Source organism: Schistocerca americana, chromosome 4, assembly GCF_021461395.2.
Source record: "Schistocerca americana isolate TAMUIC-IGC-003095 chromosome 4, iqSchAmer2.1, whole genome shotgun sequence".
Taxonomy (NCBI): Eukaryota; Metazoa; Arthropoda; class Insecta; order Orthoptera; family Acrididae; genus Schistocerca; species Schistocerca americana.
In genome coordinates this window covers 603,436,996-603,456,902 of record NC_060122.1, presented here as the reverse complement: position 1 = coordinate 603,456,902, position 19,907 = coordinate 603,436,996, and the positions used below count along the sequence as shown (strand labels likewise).

General features: G+C 43.5%; 1 protein-coding gene across 2 annotated transcripts in view; it reads left to right on the top strand.

The window, feature by feature from the left end:
• LOC124612766 (beta-3 adrenergic receptor-like) overlaps nucleotides 1-19,907 on the top strand; it is a 310,137-nt gene that overhangs the window by 129,165 nt on the left and 161,065 nt on the right. For both annotated transcript variants that reach the window (XM_047141160.1, XM_047141161.1), the window contains one exon: nucleotides 110-363. In XM_047141160.1, the coding sequence (XP_046997116.1) occupies nucleotides 110-363 (254 nt within the window). The remainder of the gene's footprint in view (nucleotides 1-109; nucleotides 364-19,907) is intronic.

Here is a 19,907-nt window from a genome sequence, read left to right as displayed (position 1 = left end):
AGTAACGTCACTGTCTGACAAAATAACATTTACATATAAATTTTTTTGTGATCCTCGTTTGACGGAATGAGACAATTGTCGACTAAACTGCTCAGTGGCTGCGTGGCAGGTGAACGAATGCCTGCTGCTGACGGTGGAGGCCCTGCGTCTTTCTGGCATCATCGCGACGGTGGCGCACCTGCTGGCGCTGGCAACGAACCACTACCTGGGCATCCTGCGGCCGCTGCACTACCCGGCCATCATGACTCCCCGCAACACGTCCGCCAGCATAGTCGTCCTGTGGCTGCTGCCCGCAGCATTCTTCTTCGGTTACTTCTCGCTGGTACCAGGGCAGGGCTTCCAGTGTCCGGGCTGTTGCGCAGAGTAAGTTCCCCAACAATTCCCACTAACGGTTATAAGATCGAAGTCACACTCTTTTTCACTCTCTGTCATCTATAAACACACTTGTTTTACTTCATTACAGTGACGAATAACTATATAATAACATTAACTACAGCTGAAAAAGCTGGAAATTACTGAAACAGGTAGTGACTGAATTCAAAGGATATCATGAAAGATTCTTTGTGTATTTATCGTCAAAGTGGTTGAAGAGTACGCTTCAGTGTATTGCAGAGCATAAAAGACAATCGAAACGATGAAATGAAGACTAAGATTCAGCGTCTGTGTCTCAACGCTGCCCTCTACTGGAGATCCGAATGGAGGAGTATTTTAACCCCAGATACATTTGTATTGAGATACGTCTTGAAACCCTTTTGCTGACCATTTTGCGTTACCCGGGATGCAACTGCTGGCTAAATCCGACGGGGGCGGTCTACATTTGTTTTTCCACGCTCTCCAGTCCTGGTTCCTCACTGGCAATACCAGCTACAAATAATGGATAATTATGAAAAAAATTAGTAATGAGAGCTACACGATAAGAAACAATAAATCTGAAATACGCTGAAGATCAGTGGCTCCTCATCTACACCTATGGTTCGTTAACGGAAAAATAAAGAAATATTGGCGTAGGAATATATAGCAGATTTTCTCTTTCTAATAAACCCCATGACACAATCACTCAAATTTTGAACCTAAAGTTGAAGCCATCAGAATTGCAATTCATCTAAAGAATTATTTACATCCATTAGAGAAACAGTTATGATTCCATGGCAGCCATACTGACAATTGTCAAAACTTAACATCCAAAAATCCCTATAGTTAAAGAAGTCAAAATAGTAATTAAATGATGTAAGCTGTTCAGTGGATACCATCTCACTGTAGATTAGATGGTAATGAAAAAGCAGATTTTCTAGCAGCAAAGGGCTCATGGATTGAACAGATTGGAAAAAACTAACTTGTCAAATTTTTTTGTGAAACAAATAATTAACCACACTTTTCGAGAAGAATTAAAACGATCGTATCAAATTTCACGAGAGATCTGGAAAAAGCTTTTGGAGATTCAGTAGTGCCTCTTGGACCAAGAAGTGAAGCAGTAGCCATACACCCCTTGACTACTGGACACAGTTGTTTGGCCGCCCATCTGCATATGATCTCCATAGTGCCTTCTTCAGAATGTGTTCTGTGTCACAAAACGGGTTCGATCATGAGAAAGAACATTACAAAGATTGTACAAAATTAAGACATTGTAATTCACACTTAACGTTATTGCATTGCGAAGGAAGAAGGCGGATGACGATAACCGAGTGCCAGTACATTAACACAATAATAATATTTGACACGCAGTCGACGACGAGATCATTAAGATAATTAGAGATAGACCACAATTTCAGGACTGGTGGAGGACAGCAAAGCAAATCAGCGGTGTCGTTTTCGAAACAACCATCTCACTATTTACCTGAAGCGATTTACGGGAATCACGGAAAACCTGAATTAGGACGGCCAGACGGAGACCCCCACCACCGTCCTTCCGAACACGGAGCCGTAGCACTGCACCATATCGCTGAGTGAAGATGACCGAATCATGAATCTATAAGAGTCTCTGAAGCTTTCCCCTCTTTATATTTCCCTTTTCCTTATTTTGGTCCGGGGGGAGGGACTCTTCATCTGACATTAGCACTCACCCAGCTCTTCAAACATTTGTTGGACAACTCGGATCTGTGTCTTCCTTTGCAGTTGTTACCCTCTACAGCAGTGACAGTCCATTGCCCACAAGTGGGCGTTCCAACTTTCATGGAGGTTGGTACGTCGTCGGAGGGGTTTTGAAAACTTTTTCGTTAGATTTTTCGTAAAATTTTAATGTAAAGCATTTGCTACGTAATTATTATTATATGCCTTTGTTTTATAAAATTTATTTCCCTCCTTTACACACTGAGGTGACAGAAGTCATGGGACAGTGATATGCACATATATTTATAGCAGAACTACCATATAAAAGGGCAGTGCATTGGCAAATCTGTTATTTGTACTCAGGTGATTTATAAGAAAATGTTTCCTATGTGATTACGACCGTACGACGGGGATGAACAGATTTTGAATGTGGAGTAGTTGTTGGAGCCAGTAATGGTATAATCCATTTAGGAAATCGTAAGGGAATTCAATATCCTGAGATCCAAGAGTGTGCCACAAATATCAGATATCAGACATGACCTCTCACCATGGACAATGCAGTGGCCAACAACCTTTACTTAACGACAAAGAGCAGCGGCGTTTGTGTGGAGTGGCCAGTGCTAACTTGCAAGCAACACTGTATGAAATCAATATGGGATGCATGACGAACGTATGCAATAGAACAGTGTAGGTAAATTTGGCATTAACGGGCTATGGTAGCAGATGACCGGCGCGAGTGTCTTTGGCAACAGCACGACATCGACTGCAACGCCTCTCCTGGGAGTGTGGCCATAAAAATATCAAAGCCAACCCTGATGCACCTCTGATACCAAATTGATATGCTAGTTAATTAAACTGATCAATTACATCACCCATCCCCTCTTCCCTCAGCCTACCACTATGCTAAGTTGTATATGACCTCCCTGAGGCTGATCTATCTTTCTGAGAAACTCTCCCACCCCTCACCCTTCTCCTCGAACCTCCTTTCTGGGAAAAAGGACATTATTTTCGTCACCCTTCCCGCAGTTCTGAACCTCTTTTCCTCTTCTTAAGAAACCGCCCAGATCTCCCCTTCACTACTTCCCCAATAACCTATCCCATCTAGAAATTGGCAGGAAAAAGACTAAAACTATGTTGGTTCGGAAGGATCTCAGGACAGGGAATTCAAATCATTTGACATAATAGCAAATTGTTCAGTTCAATTTGTATATTATTTATTTAATCAATTTGCAGGAAAGAGGGCTCCCCCACTTTGGTAGAGTTCCTGTCTGCACCCACCACTCCCGCTTCCCACGATCTAATAACTGTAAGCACCGAGGAATGCAATGAAGTACAGGATATTAGCGGCCGTTTTGGGTCGAAACCACCCGTCTCCTAATTACAAGTACAGATCACGGTACTAAGAACCACCGACCACAAACCGGAAGTCAGCGTACATTGATATTTGGTACCTAGGAAACCACCTCCGCTCTCTCGAGTGGCTACTTCCGGTTGTAACACCTACGCCTCATATCCATAGACCAAGGTGACATGCCTACTCGCCTGAGGGCCCTCCATTTGTTCTCACTGTCCCCATACAAAGCATCACGTGCTGGCATTTCATTGATTGTGAAATTCCAGACTCGCTTTCTGTCTCTGTTTCTCACAAGTGGTCGCTTCTGTATGTGTGAACACGTGTATGAACCAAAGACTAAAAACCTGCAGGTAAAGGTTTTCATCCCTCCTCAGAGTACTGTGTACGTATTGGATAACGCTGGGGACAAAGGGAGAGCTGGCACATTTGTTATATCAAAAATGGTGTCAAATAGTCCATTTCAACTACAATATTAAAGTAATCGTGTAACAAAATACAGGAGTCAAATAGATCACTTAATACGCTCACCACAACCCTTGATGATAAAACATATTTTCAATGTTTGAGAATCACACAAAAACCTTTCCCAAATTAAGTAATTAAATTTAAATCACAAATAGATCTTAACACTAAATACACACATCAAACAAGTTTTGCATCAGCCCAGTTCCCAGAACTCCTGAAGATAGATGTTGACTGAGGATATTGTATCACACAGTCCCTCTGACCGTTCAGAGATGTCACTAAACCCGCCCAAAGATGTAAACAACCATGCATGAGCAGCGCCTATTAGACGGAGGGGGTCCAACAGTAGATCAGTTCCAGTCATTCCCCATGGAAGAAGGTACGCGGCTCGTGTTGGCTATAGTTCAACCATGCGTAGACGGTGAATACCGCGGATCGATCACGTCCGCATTGTTACTTTGTGCCAGGAAGGGCTCTTAACAAGGAGAGTGTCCAGGCGTCTCGGAGTGAACCAAAGCGATGTTGTTTGGACATGGAGGAGACACTGATAGACAGGAACTGTCGATGACATGCCTCGCTCAGGCGGCCTAAGGGCTACTACTGCAGTGGATGACGGCTACCTACGGATTATGGCTCGGAGTAACCCTGACACTAACGCCACCTTGTTGAATAATATTTTTTGGGCAGCCAAGGATGTCGTGTTACAACTCAAACTGTGCGCAATAGGCTGCATGATGCGTCCATGGCCAGGTCAACCACGACACCATGCAGAGCGGTACAGATGGACTCAACAACATGCCGAACCGACCACTCAGGATTGGCATCACGTTCTCTTAACCGATGAGTGTCGCATATGCCTTCAACCAGACAATCGTCGGAGACATGTTTGGAGGCAACCCGGTCAGGCTGAACGCCTTTGACACACTGTCCAGCGAGTGCAGCTAGATGGAGGTACCCTGCTGTTTTGGGGTGGCATTATGTGGAGCCGACGAACGGCGCTGGTGATCATGGAAGGCGTCGTAACCACTGTACGATACGTGAATGCCATCCACCGACCGATAGTGCTACCATATCGGTAGCGTATTTTCGAGGCATTCGTCTTCATGGGTGGCGGTTCACACCCCATCGTGCACGTCTTGTGAGTGATTTCCTCCGGGATAAGACATCGGTCGACTAGCGCAGCCAGTATGTTCTCCAGACATGAACTCTATCGAACATGCCTGGGATAGATTGAAAAAGGCGGTTTATGTACGACGTGACCCACCAATCACCCTGAGGGATCTACGCCGAATCGCCGTTCAAGAGTCGGACAATCTGGACCAACAGTACCTTGATGAACTTATGGATAGTACGCCACGACTAATACATGCAAGAGGACGTGCTACTCTGTATTAGAGGTACAGGTGTGTTCAGAAATCTGGACCACCACCTCTGAAGGTCTCGCTGTATGGTAGTCCAACATGCAATGTGTGGTTTCCATGAGTAATAAAAAGGGTGGAAATGATGTTTATGTTGATCTCTATTCCAATTTTCTGCACAGGAACTCTCGGAACCGACGTGATACAAGACTTTTTTTGAAGTGTGTATATTTAGGGTCTTGTATAACGACGTTTGAGAACACACGCACCCTCTTTTATCACATCGTTCCACCTTACACTAACCATATGTGGCGAAAAAAATGCTTCCCATCTCACACACTCATGACCGCGTGCCGTCCACCGACCGTCAGGAAGCCACCGGCACGCTGGCAGGGAGAGGACTGAAGACCCGCACCCACATCGACCACACTGGCAGTTGCGTGACCGTCTCCAGGTATCCACACGCCGGCTGTACCAACAGCTCAACGCCTGGAGAGACTGTCAGCGTGACCACCAAGCACTCAACTGATCAAATTATGTGGAGGGAATAATTTTACAGCGCAAACACTCACAACATTCGATCTTCTCAAGCACTACACATATCAATTTCTGTCGCCACTCAACCGGTATACTTGTTACTTCGCTATTCAGTCATCCAGAGGGCACTGCGAGTCGCTGCGCGCAAGAACCAATTGGTCGGACCATTGTTTGTACCTGTTGATAGAACAAGACTTAGCCATTGCTTTTGATCGAACGAAGCCTCATGCCCACAGTATCCACAGCACGTTGTAAGACAAGCAGTTCTGGCCTGGATGTAAAGTTATAACTGCAATTCCATCCTCAACATAGACTCCCCCATTTAAAAATTCCACTTTACCGAATCAGAAATGAGGCTGTTGTTGTCAATACACCTCGAATTTCTCAAGTGAAATGTAGTTTCTTCCCTGTTATACAAGTAATTTGCGAAGACAGAAGTAATAACAGCTTACATGCATTTTCACATCGCTAAACTGTCGTTATTAGTTGTGAAAATCCAGTACAACACTATGGCATAGCATCTATTTCCTGCAAGTATTCTCTCATCACGTAAAAGGAAATCCGTTCTTGTCAGCTTAATACTTATTACATCACAATGGTTCTTCACAGTCATAGAATATTTAACTCATGTTAAGAGGATGATCTCGTTCTGTCACGGGATGACTCCTCACTTTTGAACTCTCTCAAAGTAGCCAAATTCCTCGTCTCTTAAGGGAGCAGCACAGATGAGTTATAAGTAGCAGATTAATACTACGTATTACTTTTTGGAATTCGATAAAATACCTGATTTTCTTACGATGGTCATACCGCCATGTGTGGGTGGGAGATTCAAATTTCGTTAAAAGGTCTCGCCGCAACGAAAAAAACGTCTGATTACCTTCCACATATCTGTGGTACTCTCGCCCTCACTTCCACCCTTCCTACGCATCGTAATAGCCCGTTTGCATGGTAAGTAATTCTTTTCTTGCAGTACGATTACACTCGCCAGGTAACCTTTACAGACGCTTATCAGACTCTCGGGAAAACAGCGTATACGCAATTCCGAATATAGAGGAGCCGACACGTGCTATAATTATCGTACAACCAGCTTAACAGCTCAAGCATCCAAGATGATAACAAGAATATTATACGGAATAACGGAAAGAAAATTGAGGATCTGTTAGATGACCAACAGTTTGGCTTTAGAGAAGGTAAAGGTACCGGAGATGCAGTTGTGGCGTTGCGCTTGATAATGGAAGCAAGACTGAAGAAAAAGCATGACACGTTCATGGGATCTGTCGACCTGTAAAGCACTCAACAAAGTCAAATGTCGCAAGATGTTTGAAATTCTGTGAAAAATTGGGGTAAGCTGTAAGGAAAGACGGGTAATATACAACATGAACAAGAGCCAAGAGGGAACGCCAAGAACAAAGTACTCGGATTAAAATTGAATAAGAGAGAGATACAGTCCTTCGCAACAACGGTTCAGTCTACATATCGAAGAAGTAACGACAGAAATAAAATAAAGGTCCAAGAGCGGGACTAAAATTCACGGCGAAGGGATACCAATGATACAATTCGCTGATGACATTGCTATCATCAGTGAAAGTGAAGAAAAATACAGGAACTAACGAATGGACTGCAACAGTCTAATTACTAAAGAATATGGATTGAGAGTAAATCGAAGTGAGACGTATGTAATGAGAAGTAGCAGAAATGAGAAGTGCAAGAAACTTAACATCAGAATTGGGGATCACAACGTTAAGTGATTGTGCTACCTAGCCACCAAAATAACCCAAGAGGGAAGGAGCAACGAGGAAAGAAAAGCAGACTAGCACTGTATAAAAGGCCATTCCTGCCCAAGAGGAGTCTACTACTATCGAAAATAGGCGTAATGTGAGGTAGAAATTTCTGAGAATGTACGTTTGAAGCTAAGCATTATATGGTACTGAAATGTGGACTGTTGGAAAACAGAAACATATGACAGTCGAAGCGTTTAAGATGTGGTGCTACAGAAGAATTTCGAAAACTAGGTGGACTGATAAGGTAAGCTATGAGGACGTTCTCCAGAGAATAGGCGAGGAGAGGAATGTATGGAAAACACTGAAAAGAAGAAGGGCTTCTAGTAAGACAGCACGGAATAACTTCCATGGAACTACAGGGAGCTGTACAGGATAGAAACTTTATGCAGCGCGGGATTAGCCGAGCAGTCTATGGCGCTCCAGTCATGGACTATGCGGCTGGTCCCGGCGGAGGTTCGAGTCCTCCCTCGGGCGTGGGTGTGTGTGTGTTTGTCCTGAGGATAATTTAGGTTAAGTAGTGTGTAAGCTTAGGGACTGATGACCTTAGCAGTTAAGTCCCACAAGATTTTTTTTTTTTTTTAAAAAAAAGCTTTGCCTGAAGGCAGTGGTTGGAATATATCCAGCAAATACTTGAGGACGTAATTTGCGTGCGCTGCCCTGAGTGAGAACAGGCATTCTTTGTTTTTAGACTGTAATGTAGAAGGATTATTTCACTTATGGTCTGACATATGAAATAAGTTTTCGATTATATGCCACATCACGTACAATGTATTGCATAATGCTTATGTATAAGTACTGAAAATGACTTAGTTTCAGTATTGGCCATTCACACAACGAATAAGGATACAGCAGAGCAGAGTACTGCTGACAATGTTTTCTTTCAGAAGATTACTTACTTATTCGTTCAGTATGTGCCGCGCCTTATGAAACAAGCAGAGGGTGTTTTTTATAACTGACGAACAATAGTTATATAATCGTATTCTCGGAATGCCAGGTTCCATGAGGAAGAAAGGCGGCCGTCCCCTACCGCTTAAATCACTTATACTCTGACGAATGGGTCCTGATAATACTTTCAATGCTCTCCAAACACAAATTCCCTAAAATCTGCTGCGTTTTCAATAACTTTCAGCGACACTGGTTTCGGAGAAACATATGACGAAAGAGTTCCCTGAATTGCACATCGAGCTCTTGAAAGTGCCGTAAGATGATGGACGTCATTATCGCCAATGACGGAAATGGAATGCGATACACCATGAAGTAGCTGTACGATGTTAATCAAAGTCTGTAAGCTATTCACCACATAGTGGGTATTAATTGATTACGCTTTCATTCCATTTCTAAGTGATACCCATCATCGTTAGTAAGGTATATGACGCCCACGGACACGAATACAATCTTGTATTCTTTGTGGCAAGGAAGCAATCAGCCTCTGAATGTCATTTTGACGATCATCTTGCCATGCGTGAAACATGTGCTGTGTCATATTGTTAAGATTATTGACTGTAGGCCAAAGCGAAGGTATTAATCTTCCATCGATCCGAGACATGGCCTAAAGTGAACAAATCAGAGCACAGCTATGCCAGTCAAGGGTCCATACATTCCTCAAGACATCTGTGGTGCGCAATCTGGGGCCGTGCATTATCCTGCTGAAAAGTGCCATTCGGTATCTGGTCATGAAGTGTATGACAAGAAGGCCTACCATTTTTGCTACATACCGGCGAGCGTCCAACCTTTGGTCAGCAATTACCAAATCAGCCCTGTTGTCATATCCAGTAGTTCCTCACACTGCTTTCCAGTAGTTGGAGATGTGTGGGGCAGATACTCTACAGACGTAGTCTGGACTATCTGATCGCGACAATCGGAAGTAGATCTCGTCGATGAACACTACATAATGCCGTTCAACGTCTCAGTGAACGATGCCCCTAAATCGTGCATGACTGTAATTTTTGATTACATTTCTCATACTGGAAATTGGCAGCCTAGCTAAAACTTTAAAGTTGATTAAAATAAACTGGACAACAGTAAAATGTTTAGTTGCAATGGTAACATTTTTCTGTCAGAATATGACCATCTTCAAACCGTTATACTGAAACACAAACAGAGAATTGTTTTATAGGGTAGCCTGATAATAGTAGTAACGTATGAAATACATGTTGTATAAACAAAATTTAAAAAAGGAATTATACCCATGTTGGAAGGCGGTGGCGGTGAAAAGAGCAGGTGTTGTCGCTCGACGAACGTCAGCTGCTCAGAAGAGTAACAGAGTTGTTACTTAAATACGCGACGCTCGCCCCAACGCATACGGCATTACGTCAAGAACAACCAGTCAGGCATACAGGACGTAAAGAGTTAACAACGAGTTGTACGTAAAATAAATGACTGCTGTAGACAGCATTTCGTCAGTACGTGATAAAAGTGTATATAGAGGAGATAACCAGTAATAATTGATTGTGAGAAGTTCGATACTAATCGGTGGTGATTTTCAGAAATCTCGTAGATCGTATGCTAGCAGAGACAGTGCTTAAGTGACGCCAATGGTTCTCGTGGCGACGACGCTGACGTATCGATAAGCACCAGACTTCAGAGCTACGAAAACGGTTGTATATTAACAACGTGTTGATATTCAGACAGGCATGTAGAAATGCGTGTCAAACATTGTAGACTGCTCCTAGATCGTAGTGTTACTGAAAATATTGCTTAAGGGACGCCATTGTTTACCATGGAGGCGGCGCGGAAGTGTCGATATGCACGTTCCAGTGGAAGAGGATTTCACAGCTGAGTCAGCATACTAATATGCAAAAAAGAAAACTGTAGCAATTTATGTCAGATCCTCTAGAAGACTGCAACCAAGTTAACAACAAGATAACGAGAAAACTACTCATTCATAATATACGATGTATCAAAATATATGTTATATCAAAAGGTCACTACGGATAAATTGTTATGGATCCATCGAGGTAATCAAAATATAAAACAAACAGCATAAGCAAACAAAATTTTGAAAAATACTTTGTATATAATTGTTTATAGTCTTGAATACTCCAAAAAACTGGCGTACATAATGTCAGATATACGGATGTACAAACTACATCAAAGGAACACTACGCCACAAAGAATCATGGACCCATCAAGGTAGTCATAAATTTAAAACAAAATGTGTAAGCAGACGAAATTTAAAATATGCTGTGGGTATAGTTGTTTACAGGCATGAAAAATCCATAAAATAGAAACATGAAATTAATTCGTTAATATTGTGGTATCATGAGTGAACGCGTGTGGCAACTCCTGCTCTCAAACAGGTGAGAAGAAACCGTCCCAAAACGTTCGCACTCTGTAACCCCTGTCCTGATTTCCTCTGTTGTCGTTCGACTTTTGTTAAAGCCAGCGGAACAGTCCTAACATCTACCTGTGATGAGTCCTCCTGGAAGAACTCAAGATTACTCTTCCCGCCTCCCTTGCTCCATCTTATTACTTATTTGCATTAAATGGAGTCGATATGATGCTCCCATGTCCCTCACGCGACCCTAAACGACTGAAACATTTTCCTCTGGGCGTGCTTTGTTGAGATCTCCATCTGACAAATTCCTGTAATGTTAGACAGCCACTATTTACACACGCCACTCACGTGTAGGACTGGGGTTTGACTGTGATGGTAATAAGCTCCCAAAATGATGAAGTTTTAACTACAAATCGAATGGGCATGGAAACGTTAGTGCTTAAAGTTGGTAACGTATGACTAAGTTGTTTATGGGGTAGCACACACAGTCTCTTTCATTGTATATTTCTTGCTTTTACAACTGAAATTATGCATGATTTATCTTCTTCTTCCTTCTACTTATTTCTTCACAGTTGCGCTCTCTCAGCCCGCATCTCGTGGTCGTGCGGTAGCGTTCTCGCTTCCCACGCCCGGGTTCCCGGGTTCGATTCCCGGCGGGGTCAGGGATTTTCTCTGCCTCGTGATGGCTGGGTGTTGTGTGCTGTCCTTAGGTTAGTTAGGTTTAAGTAGTTCTAAGTTCTAGGGGACTGATGACCATAGATGTTAAGTCCCATAGTGCTCAGAGCCATTTGCGCTCTCTCAGCACCTCTAATTTCCGGATTTTCTCGTCTTTCTTTTCCTCAGACATACCAACCCAACTTTCACCCTTCCCTTTCATTCTTTCTGCAGTTGTGTTACATGCAGTAATATTATGAACATATGTGGATGACACAGCAATAAGCATTTCTGGTTAGAAAAACAGCTGAAAGAGTTGAAAACAAGTAAGTCGCCAGATGTGGACGGAATCCCAATTTGGTTTTACAAAGAGTAGTCTATAACACAGGGCCCTTACCCAGGTTGTATTTATCGCGAAACTCTCGCTCAGCGTACGGTTCCAAGCAACAGGAAAAAAGTGCAAGTGACTCCCGTATGTATGAAGGGCTTGCTGCAGAGTCCTCGAACATATTGTCAGTTCGTATACAATAAATTTTCTGGAGACCAAGGAGCCTATGTCCAGGAATCAACATCGTTTTAGAAAGCATCGCTCGTGCGAAACTCGGCTTGCTCGGCTTGTACTACGAACTACAGTTGAAGGTCAACAGACAGATTCCACATTTCTAGATTTGTGGAAAGCATTTGATACGCTGCTCTACCGCAGACCGTTAACGAAGGTGTGACCATATGGAATAGGTTCCGAGATATGTAAGTGGTTCGAAGAATTGTCAGTAATAGGACCCATTATGTTGTCCGCGACGATGAGTGTTCATCAGAGACAAGTGTATCATCAGGAGAGCCCCAGGGAAATGTGATAGGACCGCTGTTAGTTTTTACATAATAAATGATCTAGAGGACAGGGTGGGCAGCAATCTGCGGGTATTTGCTGATCATGCTTTGGCATACGGGCAGTTGTCGTCGTTGGCTGACTGTAGAAGGCTACAAGATAGTTTAGAAAAAATTTATAGTTGTCTGAACAGTGACACATAGTCCTAATGCAGTCAAATGTAAGTTAATGCTGATGAGTAGGAAAATCAAACACATTATGTTCAGATACAGCATTCACAGTGTCCTGCTTGACACACTCACATCGTTTAAATATCGGGGTGTAAAGTTACAAAGCCATACGAAAAGTAACGAGCAAGTGAGGATTGTGGTAGGGATGGCGAATCGTCGTCCTCTGTTTATTGTGAGAATTTCGAGAAAGTGTGGTTCATCTGTAAAGAAAACCGCACACAGGACGCTAGTGGTACCCATTCTTGAGTACCGCTCAAATGGTTGAGATTCGTACCTGGTCGAATTAAAGGGAGACATCGAAGCAATTCAGAGGCGGGCTGCTGGTTTTGTTACAAGTGGGTTCAAACAACACACAAGTGTGACGGAGACGCTTCGGCAACTCAAATGGAATCGCTGGATGAAAGGTGAAGTTCTTTTCGAGGAAAGCTGTTAAGAAAATCTAGAGAACCAGTATATGAACTTCATTGCAGAACGACTCTACTGCCACCAACATACACCGCGTGCAAGAACCACGAAGATAAGCTACGAGAAATTAGGACTCTTACGGAGGCATTTACGCACTCTACTAGCGAGTGGAAGAGGAGAGGAAACAATTAGCAGTGGTAAACCTACCCTCCCCACGCACCCTACCGTGCCTTGCGGAATATATGTGTAGATGTAGGTATAGATGAAACTATTTCTTTTATATAAGATGCTGTCATGGATTTACTTTGGATTTCACGTAGCTTTTGCTTGCCTTGGTCCTGTGTGAATACCTATTCGTTTACCGACAAGCTACAAAATAATGGCACGAATAAGCATTCGTGCAATTCTCCAAGCACTTCTCTACCTGGTTTCCTACCAGTGCGTTCCAAACCTTTGCAGACTCTTCAAGACAGAGCTGCCCACACTTTTTACAACCACTAGTTCTCTTTTGTTGTAGCGGTGCCGCAACTTCAATTATGGAGAAGCTGAATTTCTTGCAATTTCTTTTCCTTTAGAACGACCGTAATAACAGCCGTCCCTTCTAATTACTAATTTCTCTTTGGTACTGAAGGAAGGGGTGCCATCAGGTAGTGCGAAGACACAGCAAAGTTTTTTGTCCCCCAGCTATGAGGCTCGTATCCGGAAACTGTGCTGCGCCGTAAAATGCAGGAAGTTCACGGCTGGCGTACTCAGTAACCACTTAAATTATAACAAAAATATATAAGTAAAAAGGTCAAGAATGAATAGGTGCTTTTCAAAACCGCATAATTGTTTGAAGATGCTTGAAGCAAAACTTCCGGTCTGACGTCAGTATAGATGCATCTTCAGATTTATGGTGGCTACGTCGTCGTAATGTAAATGAATAATTACAAACTCCTGACATTTGGGAAGTCATCCGCGTTAAATATCAAACCATATTAATGGGTTGTAATCATAAAATTGAGCACTTTCAAAAGTTATTTGTTAGTTTACTTGATTTTATTATTACAACTAACTGAGGCTGTTTACCTTTCAACGTGGATAACTTCCCGAATGGTGAGACTCCGTAATTTTCCATATACATTATGCAAATATAACCGTCATAAACCTGAATATATATCGATACTGACGTGAAACCAGGAGTTGCGAATAATGCACCTTCATACAGATATGGGGCGTTTAAAAGCACTTCATCATTCCTGGCTTTCTTAATTGTTGTAATTTGTATGATGGCTTAAATGGTCGTTGAGTGTTGATTGTTTATATTGTTATTTACATTGTCTCCGAGCTGTTGCTGCCCTGGCTAAAAAGTTGTTTCCTTGCCTGGTATAAAAGGAAACGAGGGAGCAGTAAATGGTAGAAAAGTGATCTATTAATTCTTTGAAGTTCTTAACGACTTTACAACATCTACAGCGTGCCGTACAAGAAAGTCGTAATAGCCTATTAACCCTTTTCGTGGCCATCCTGTCGGCGGAATAGAGCGCCAAATCCCAGGGGGAAGAAATTCGAAACTTGGTAGGGTTAATAGGTGGCTGGCGCACGCAACACGCGCTAGTCTTCAGGTCTTGCACGAAATCAGTCAAGATGATTGTCACTAATTGCTAGGAACTGACAGTCCACCGCGAACCTCCATATGTCGTGCTCGGTGGCTCTTTATATCCTCATCAACGCACTCCGATATCAGTTACGCTACTGTGCATTGCTAAGCGATAAACTCATCGAGGTTCACGTTCATTCGCGAGTCACTGACGAGAAATGGATTGAGGCGCACACTTACAATTGACACCAAAAGTAATAAATGCAAATGGCCAGCCTTTTTCTTCTCTCTCTCTCTCTCTCTCTCTCTCTCTCTCTCTCTCTCTGTTTCAGTCATCAGTCATCTGGCTGGTTTCATTCGGCCCTACACGAATTCCTTTCTTGTTCCAATCTTTTCATCTGAGAGCAGCAACTGAAACCAATGTCCTCGACTATAAGCTGGAGGTACTTAAAGCTCTGACTTTCCCTCTAGTACCATGGAAGTTATCTCCTGATGTCTTCTTAAACGATGTTCCATCGTTCTGTTCGTTATTCTTGTCAATGTTTTCCATGTACCACTTTCCTCCAAGATTCTGCGGAGAATCTACTCATTCTGTAACGCATTTGTGCACCAAATTTTCAACGTCCTTCTGTAGCACCACATCACAAATGATTCGATTTCTCTTCTTTTCTTGCTATCCCGCAGTCCCCGTTTCACTACCATATAATGGTGTTCTCCAAACGTACGTTCGCAGAAATTCTTTCTCAAATTAAGGCCTATGTTTAAAACTAATAGACTTCTTTTGGCCAGTTATGGCCTTTTTGCCAGTGCTTGTTGTCTTCTTTTTATGTCCTTCTTGTTCCATCCGTCACGGGTTACTTTGCTGCGTAGATAGCAGAATCACTTAATTTCGTCTACTTGGTGATCCCTACTTCTGAAGTCAAATTTCTCGTTGTTTTCATTTCTAATGCTTCCTATTACTTTCGCCTTTCTTCAATTTCCTCTCATTTCACATTCTTGACTCATCAGACTAGTCATTCCATTCAACAGATCCTGTAATTCTTCTTCACTTTCGGCGAGGACAGCAATGTCATCAGTGTATCTTATCATTAATATTCTTTCACCCTGAATTTTAATCCCGCTCTTAATCGTTCTTTTATTTCCATCATTGCATCCTCTGTGTCTTCTATATCGACTCCTGTTTTTTCCTTGTATAACTTCATCATACAAATCCTCCCTCTCATAGAGGCCTTCAATGTGCTCATTCAACCTATCCGCTCTTTCCTCTGCAATTAACAGTGGAATTCCCATTGCACTCCTAATGTTACTGGCCTTGTTTTTAATTTCAGCGAAAGCTGGTTTGACGGTTCTGTAAGCTGAGACAGTCTTTATTTCTTTTTCGATTTCTTCATATTTTTCATGCAGCCATTTCGCCTTAGCCTCCCCACATTTCCTATTTATTTTATTTCTAAGTGATTTTTCTCTGTCCTCCGGAATTTCCATGATGATTATTATATTTCCTTATTTCTTCGTTCAGTTGCAGTACTCTCCTTCCTATTGCTTCTTAGAAGTTACCTTCGTGATACTTGTTTTTCTTTTCGTCTACTGTGACTGCCCTTTTTAGGGGTCTCCATTCTTCTTCCACTGAACTGCCATTTTGTTGTACGTCCGTATTTCACTTCTTTGCGAACTGATTCTTCCTGACTAGTCTCTTAAACTTCAGCCTACTCTTCATCTTTACTGAAATGTGATCTGAGTCTGTAATTGCTCCTGGGCTTGCCTTACAATCCCATAGCCCATTTGAGAATATTTGTCTCACCATGATGTACTCTAACTGATATGTCCCAGTATCTACCAACCTTTTCCAAGTATACCGCCTACTTCTGTGATTCTTGAACAGACTATTCACTATTACTAGCTGAAATTGTGATGCAGTACTCAATTAGTCCCTTTTCTCTCTCATTCCTGCTACCAATTCCAGATTCTCCCATAAGCCTTTCTTCTACTCCTTTCCCTACAACCACATTCCAGTCCCCAAAAACTAACAATTTTTTAACGCCCTTTAAATCCTGAACTACCCTTTCAATATCCTCAAATTCTTTCTCTATCTCTTTATCTTGTGCATGCGACGTCGGCATGTGTACCTAAACTATTGTTGGTGTGGTTGGTTTGCTTCGACTTTGATTAGAACAACCTTATCACTGAACTGTTCACAGTACCTCACTTTCTGCCCTACCTTGCTATTCATAACGAATCCTACTAATCCTACTCCGGTTATGCCATTTTCTCCTGCTGTTGATATTACCCCATACTCATCTGATCAGATAACATTCTTCTTTCTACACTCCTGGAAATGGAAAAAAGAACACATTGACACCGGTGTGTCAGACCCACCATACTTGCTCCGGACACTGCGAGAGGGCTGTACAAGCAATGATCACACGCACGGCACAGCGGACACACCAGGAACCGCGGTGTTGGCCGTCGAATGGCGCTAGCTGCGCAGCATTTGTGCACCGCCGCCGTCAGTGTCAGCCAGTTTGCCGTGGCATACGGAGCTCCATCGCAGTCTTTAACACTGGTAGCATGCCGCGACAGCATGGACGTGAACCGTATGTGCAGTTGACGGACTTTGAGCGAGGGCGTATAGTAGGCATGCGGGAGGCCGGGTGGACGTACCGCCGAATTGCTCAACACGTGGGGCGTGAGGTCTCCACAGTACATCGATGTTGTCGCCAGTGGTCGGCGGAAGGTGCACGTGCCCGTCGACCTGGGACCGGACCGCAGCGACGCACGGATGCACGCCAAGACCGTAGGATCCTACGCAGTGCCGTAGGGGACCGCACCGCCACTTCCCAGCAAATTAGGGACACTGTTGCTCCTGGGGTATCGGCGAGGACCATTCGCAACCGTCTCCATGAAGCTGGGCTACGGTCCCGCACACCGTTAGGCCGTCTTCCGCTCACGCCCCAACATCGTGCAGCCCGCCTCCAGTGGTGTCGCGACAGACGTGAATGGAGGGACGAATGGAGACATGTCGTCTTCAGCGATGAGAGTCGCTTCTGCCTTGGTGCCAATGATGGTCGTATGCGTGTTTGGCGCCGTGCAGGTGAGCGCCACAATCAGGACTGCATACGACCGAGGCACACAGGGCCAACACCCGGCATCATGGTGTGGGGAGCGATCTCCTACACTGGCCGTACACCACTGGTGATCGTCGAAGGGACACTGAATAGTGCACGGTACATCCAAACCGTCATCGAACCCATCGTTCTACCATTCCTAGACCGGCAAGGGAACTTGCTGTTCGAACAGGACAATGCACGTACGCATGTATCCCGTGCCACCCAACGTGCTCTAGAAGGTGTAAGTCAACTACCCTGGCCAGCAAGATCTCCGGATCTGTCCCCCATTGAGCATGTTTGGGACTGGATGAAGCGTCGTCTCACGCGGTCTGCACGTCCAGCACGAACGCTGGTCCAACTGAGGCGCCAGGTGGAAATGGCATGGCAAGCCGTTCCACAGGACTACATCCAGCATCTCTACGATCGTCTCCATGGGAGAATAGCAGCCTGCATTGCTGCGAAAGGTGGATATACACTGTACTAGTGCCGACATTGTGCATGCTCTGTTGCCTGTGTCTATGTGGCTGTGGTTCTGTCAGTGTGATCATGTGATTTATCTGACCCCAGGAATGTGTCAATAAAGTTTCCCCTTCCTGGGACAATGAATTCACGGTGTTCTTATTTCAATTTCCAGGAGTGTATTTTACTTCAATGATCCCCACTATATCTAGAGCCTTTTCCCTTTTCAGATCTGCTAGCTTCCCTGCCACGTTCAAACATCTGATATTCCACGCTGAGACTTTTAGAAAGTTGCCCCTTCGTTTGTTAATCAATCTTTTTCTCATGGTAACCTCCCTCTTGGCAGTCCCCTCCGGCAGATCAAAACGGGGAACTTGTACGTAATCGTATTCCAATGGATAAAACATCACAAAACTTCTTCAATTACAGGACATATGTGCTGTGGATACATCATGTGTCCTTAATGAAGTGGTTTTCATTTCCTTCTGGATCCTCATGCCGTTGACCGCAGCTATTCTTCCCCCTTTTAGGGGCAGAGTCCCACCCAATGGGCAAGAAAAAGTCCTGAATCTCTGTCCACACATCCGTCCTCTCCGACAAGGCCGTTGGCAGATCCTGGATGACGTCTTGTGTCGGAAGATGTCGGCCGTCATTGCTAATGGCTTTTATTCAAAATTTAAGCATTGGCAGGGTTCAAACCCTGAAGGAAGTACGTTTGGATTACTCATCTAGACCACGCGTGCACTGGCCTGCTTTAAATCGTACTTCACAATTTTGAAACTCAAACATTTTGCCATCATTTAGTAGATTTCAAACTCGATAAACTTGAAGAACTGGAGCATGGAATTGTACAGTCTTATCAAGAATTGTGAGATCAGAGGCATGAATGGAAGACTACGTACCTTGCTGCAGACATGAGAGCAGTATTGCATCCAAATACACAATCGAATGGAACACGTCCTTGAACAGGTACGAGTGTACGGTAAGAGCGCTGAAATAGTATTGTATGTTTTGTTTAGGTATATCATGATTGAAATTTGAAACCAATCAGATGAGGGCTTGAGGGAAAAGATTTTTCATTTCAAATACTTTCGTACTACGAAAATATTTAACACCGATATCGGTAAGCACATATTCGCTATTATCTCGCCAACTGGTCCTTTCCGGACCCATGTCTACTAGCACATTTCGCTTCAGTTATCATAAGCGTTCGCCCACGTCGTGTTTCACTGAGCAAAATAAAATTGTTCCGCAAAATATTTGTAACACGAACACAGAATTGTCCCTTCTTAATGGACAGGAGAAGTGCCCATCACAGAAAATGCTTGAAACCATGATTTAGATGTGCCAATCGGTTGCTGTTACATGTCTGTGTATGCTCATTCCTCCATGCTCTCTCCTGAATACTTAGCTGTGTCATAATGTTTCAGTGAGTGACAGGAGCAGACGTGTTTAATGATAACTTGGATGCAGGACCAAATGGCGCTCACGATATAACAATGCGTGTTCATTGTCGAGTTCTATGCGTAGCACAGTTCGTGAAATACACGTGCGGAACAGTTTACGCTAGAGTTTAAGACTGTAAGTTTTTAGTTAAAACCTCCAGCAACGTCTGCAATGCAGAACGTAGTGGTAGAATGGCGTGAAACAGTCTTCGTAGCGAATAAAACCTGTAACTAACCAAAAAGAGCTAGAACTGTACAAAACGTTGCTCGAGTGAAGGGAAACTTGTAACGAAGTGGGACGAACTCTCGATGACGTTTAAATGTGCAACAGGGAAATAAGAGATCCTCGTGTCGAAACAGCAAGAAAATGCCTGCATCTGAATCTTCGCA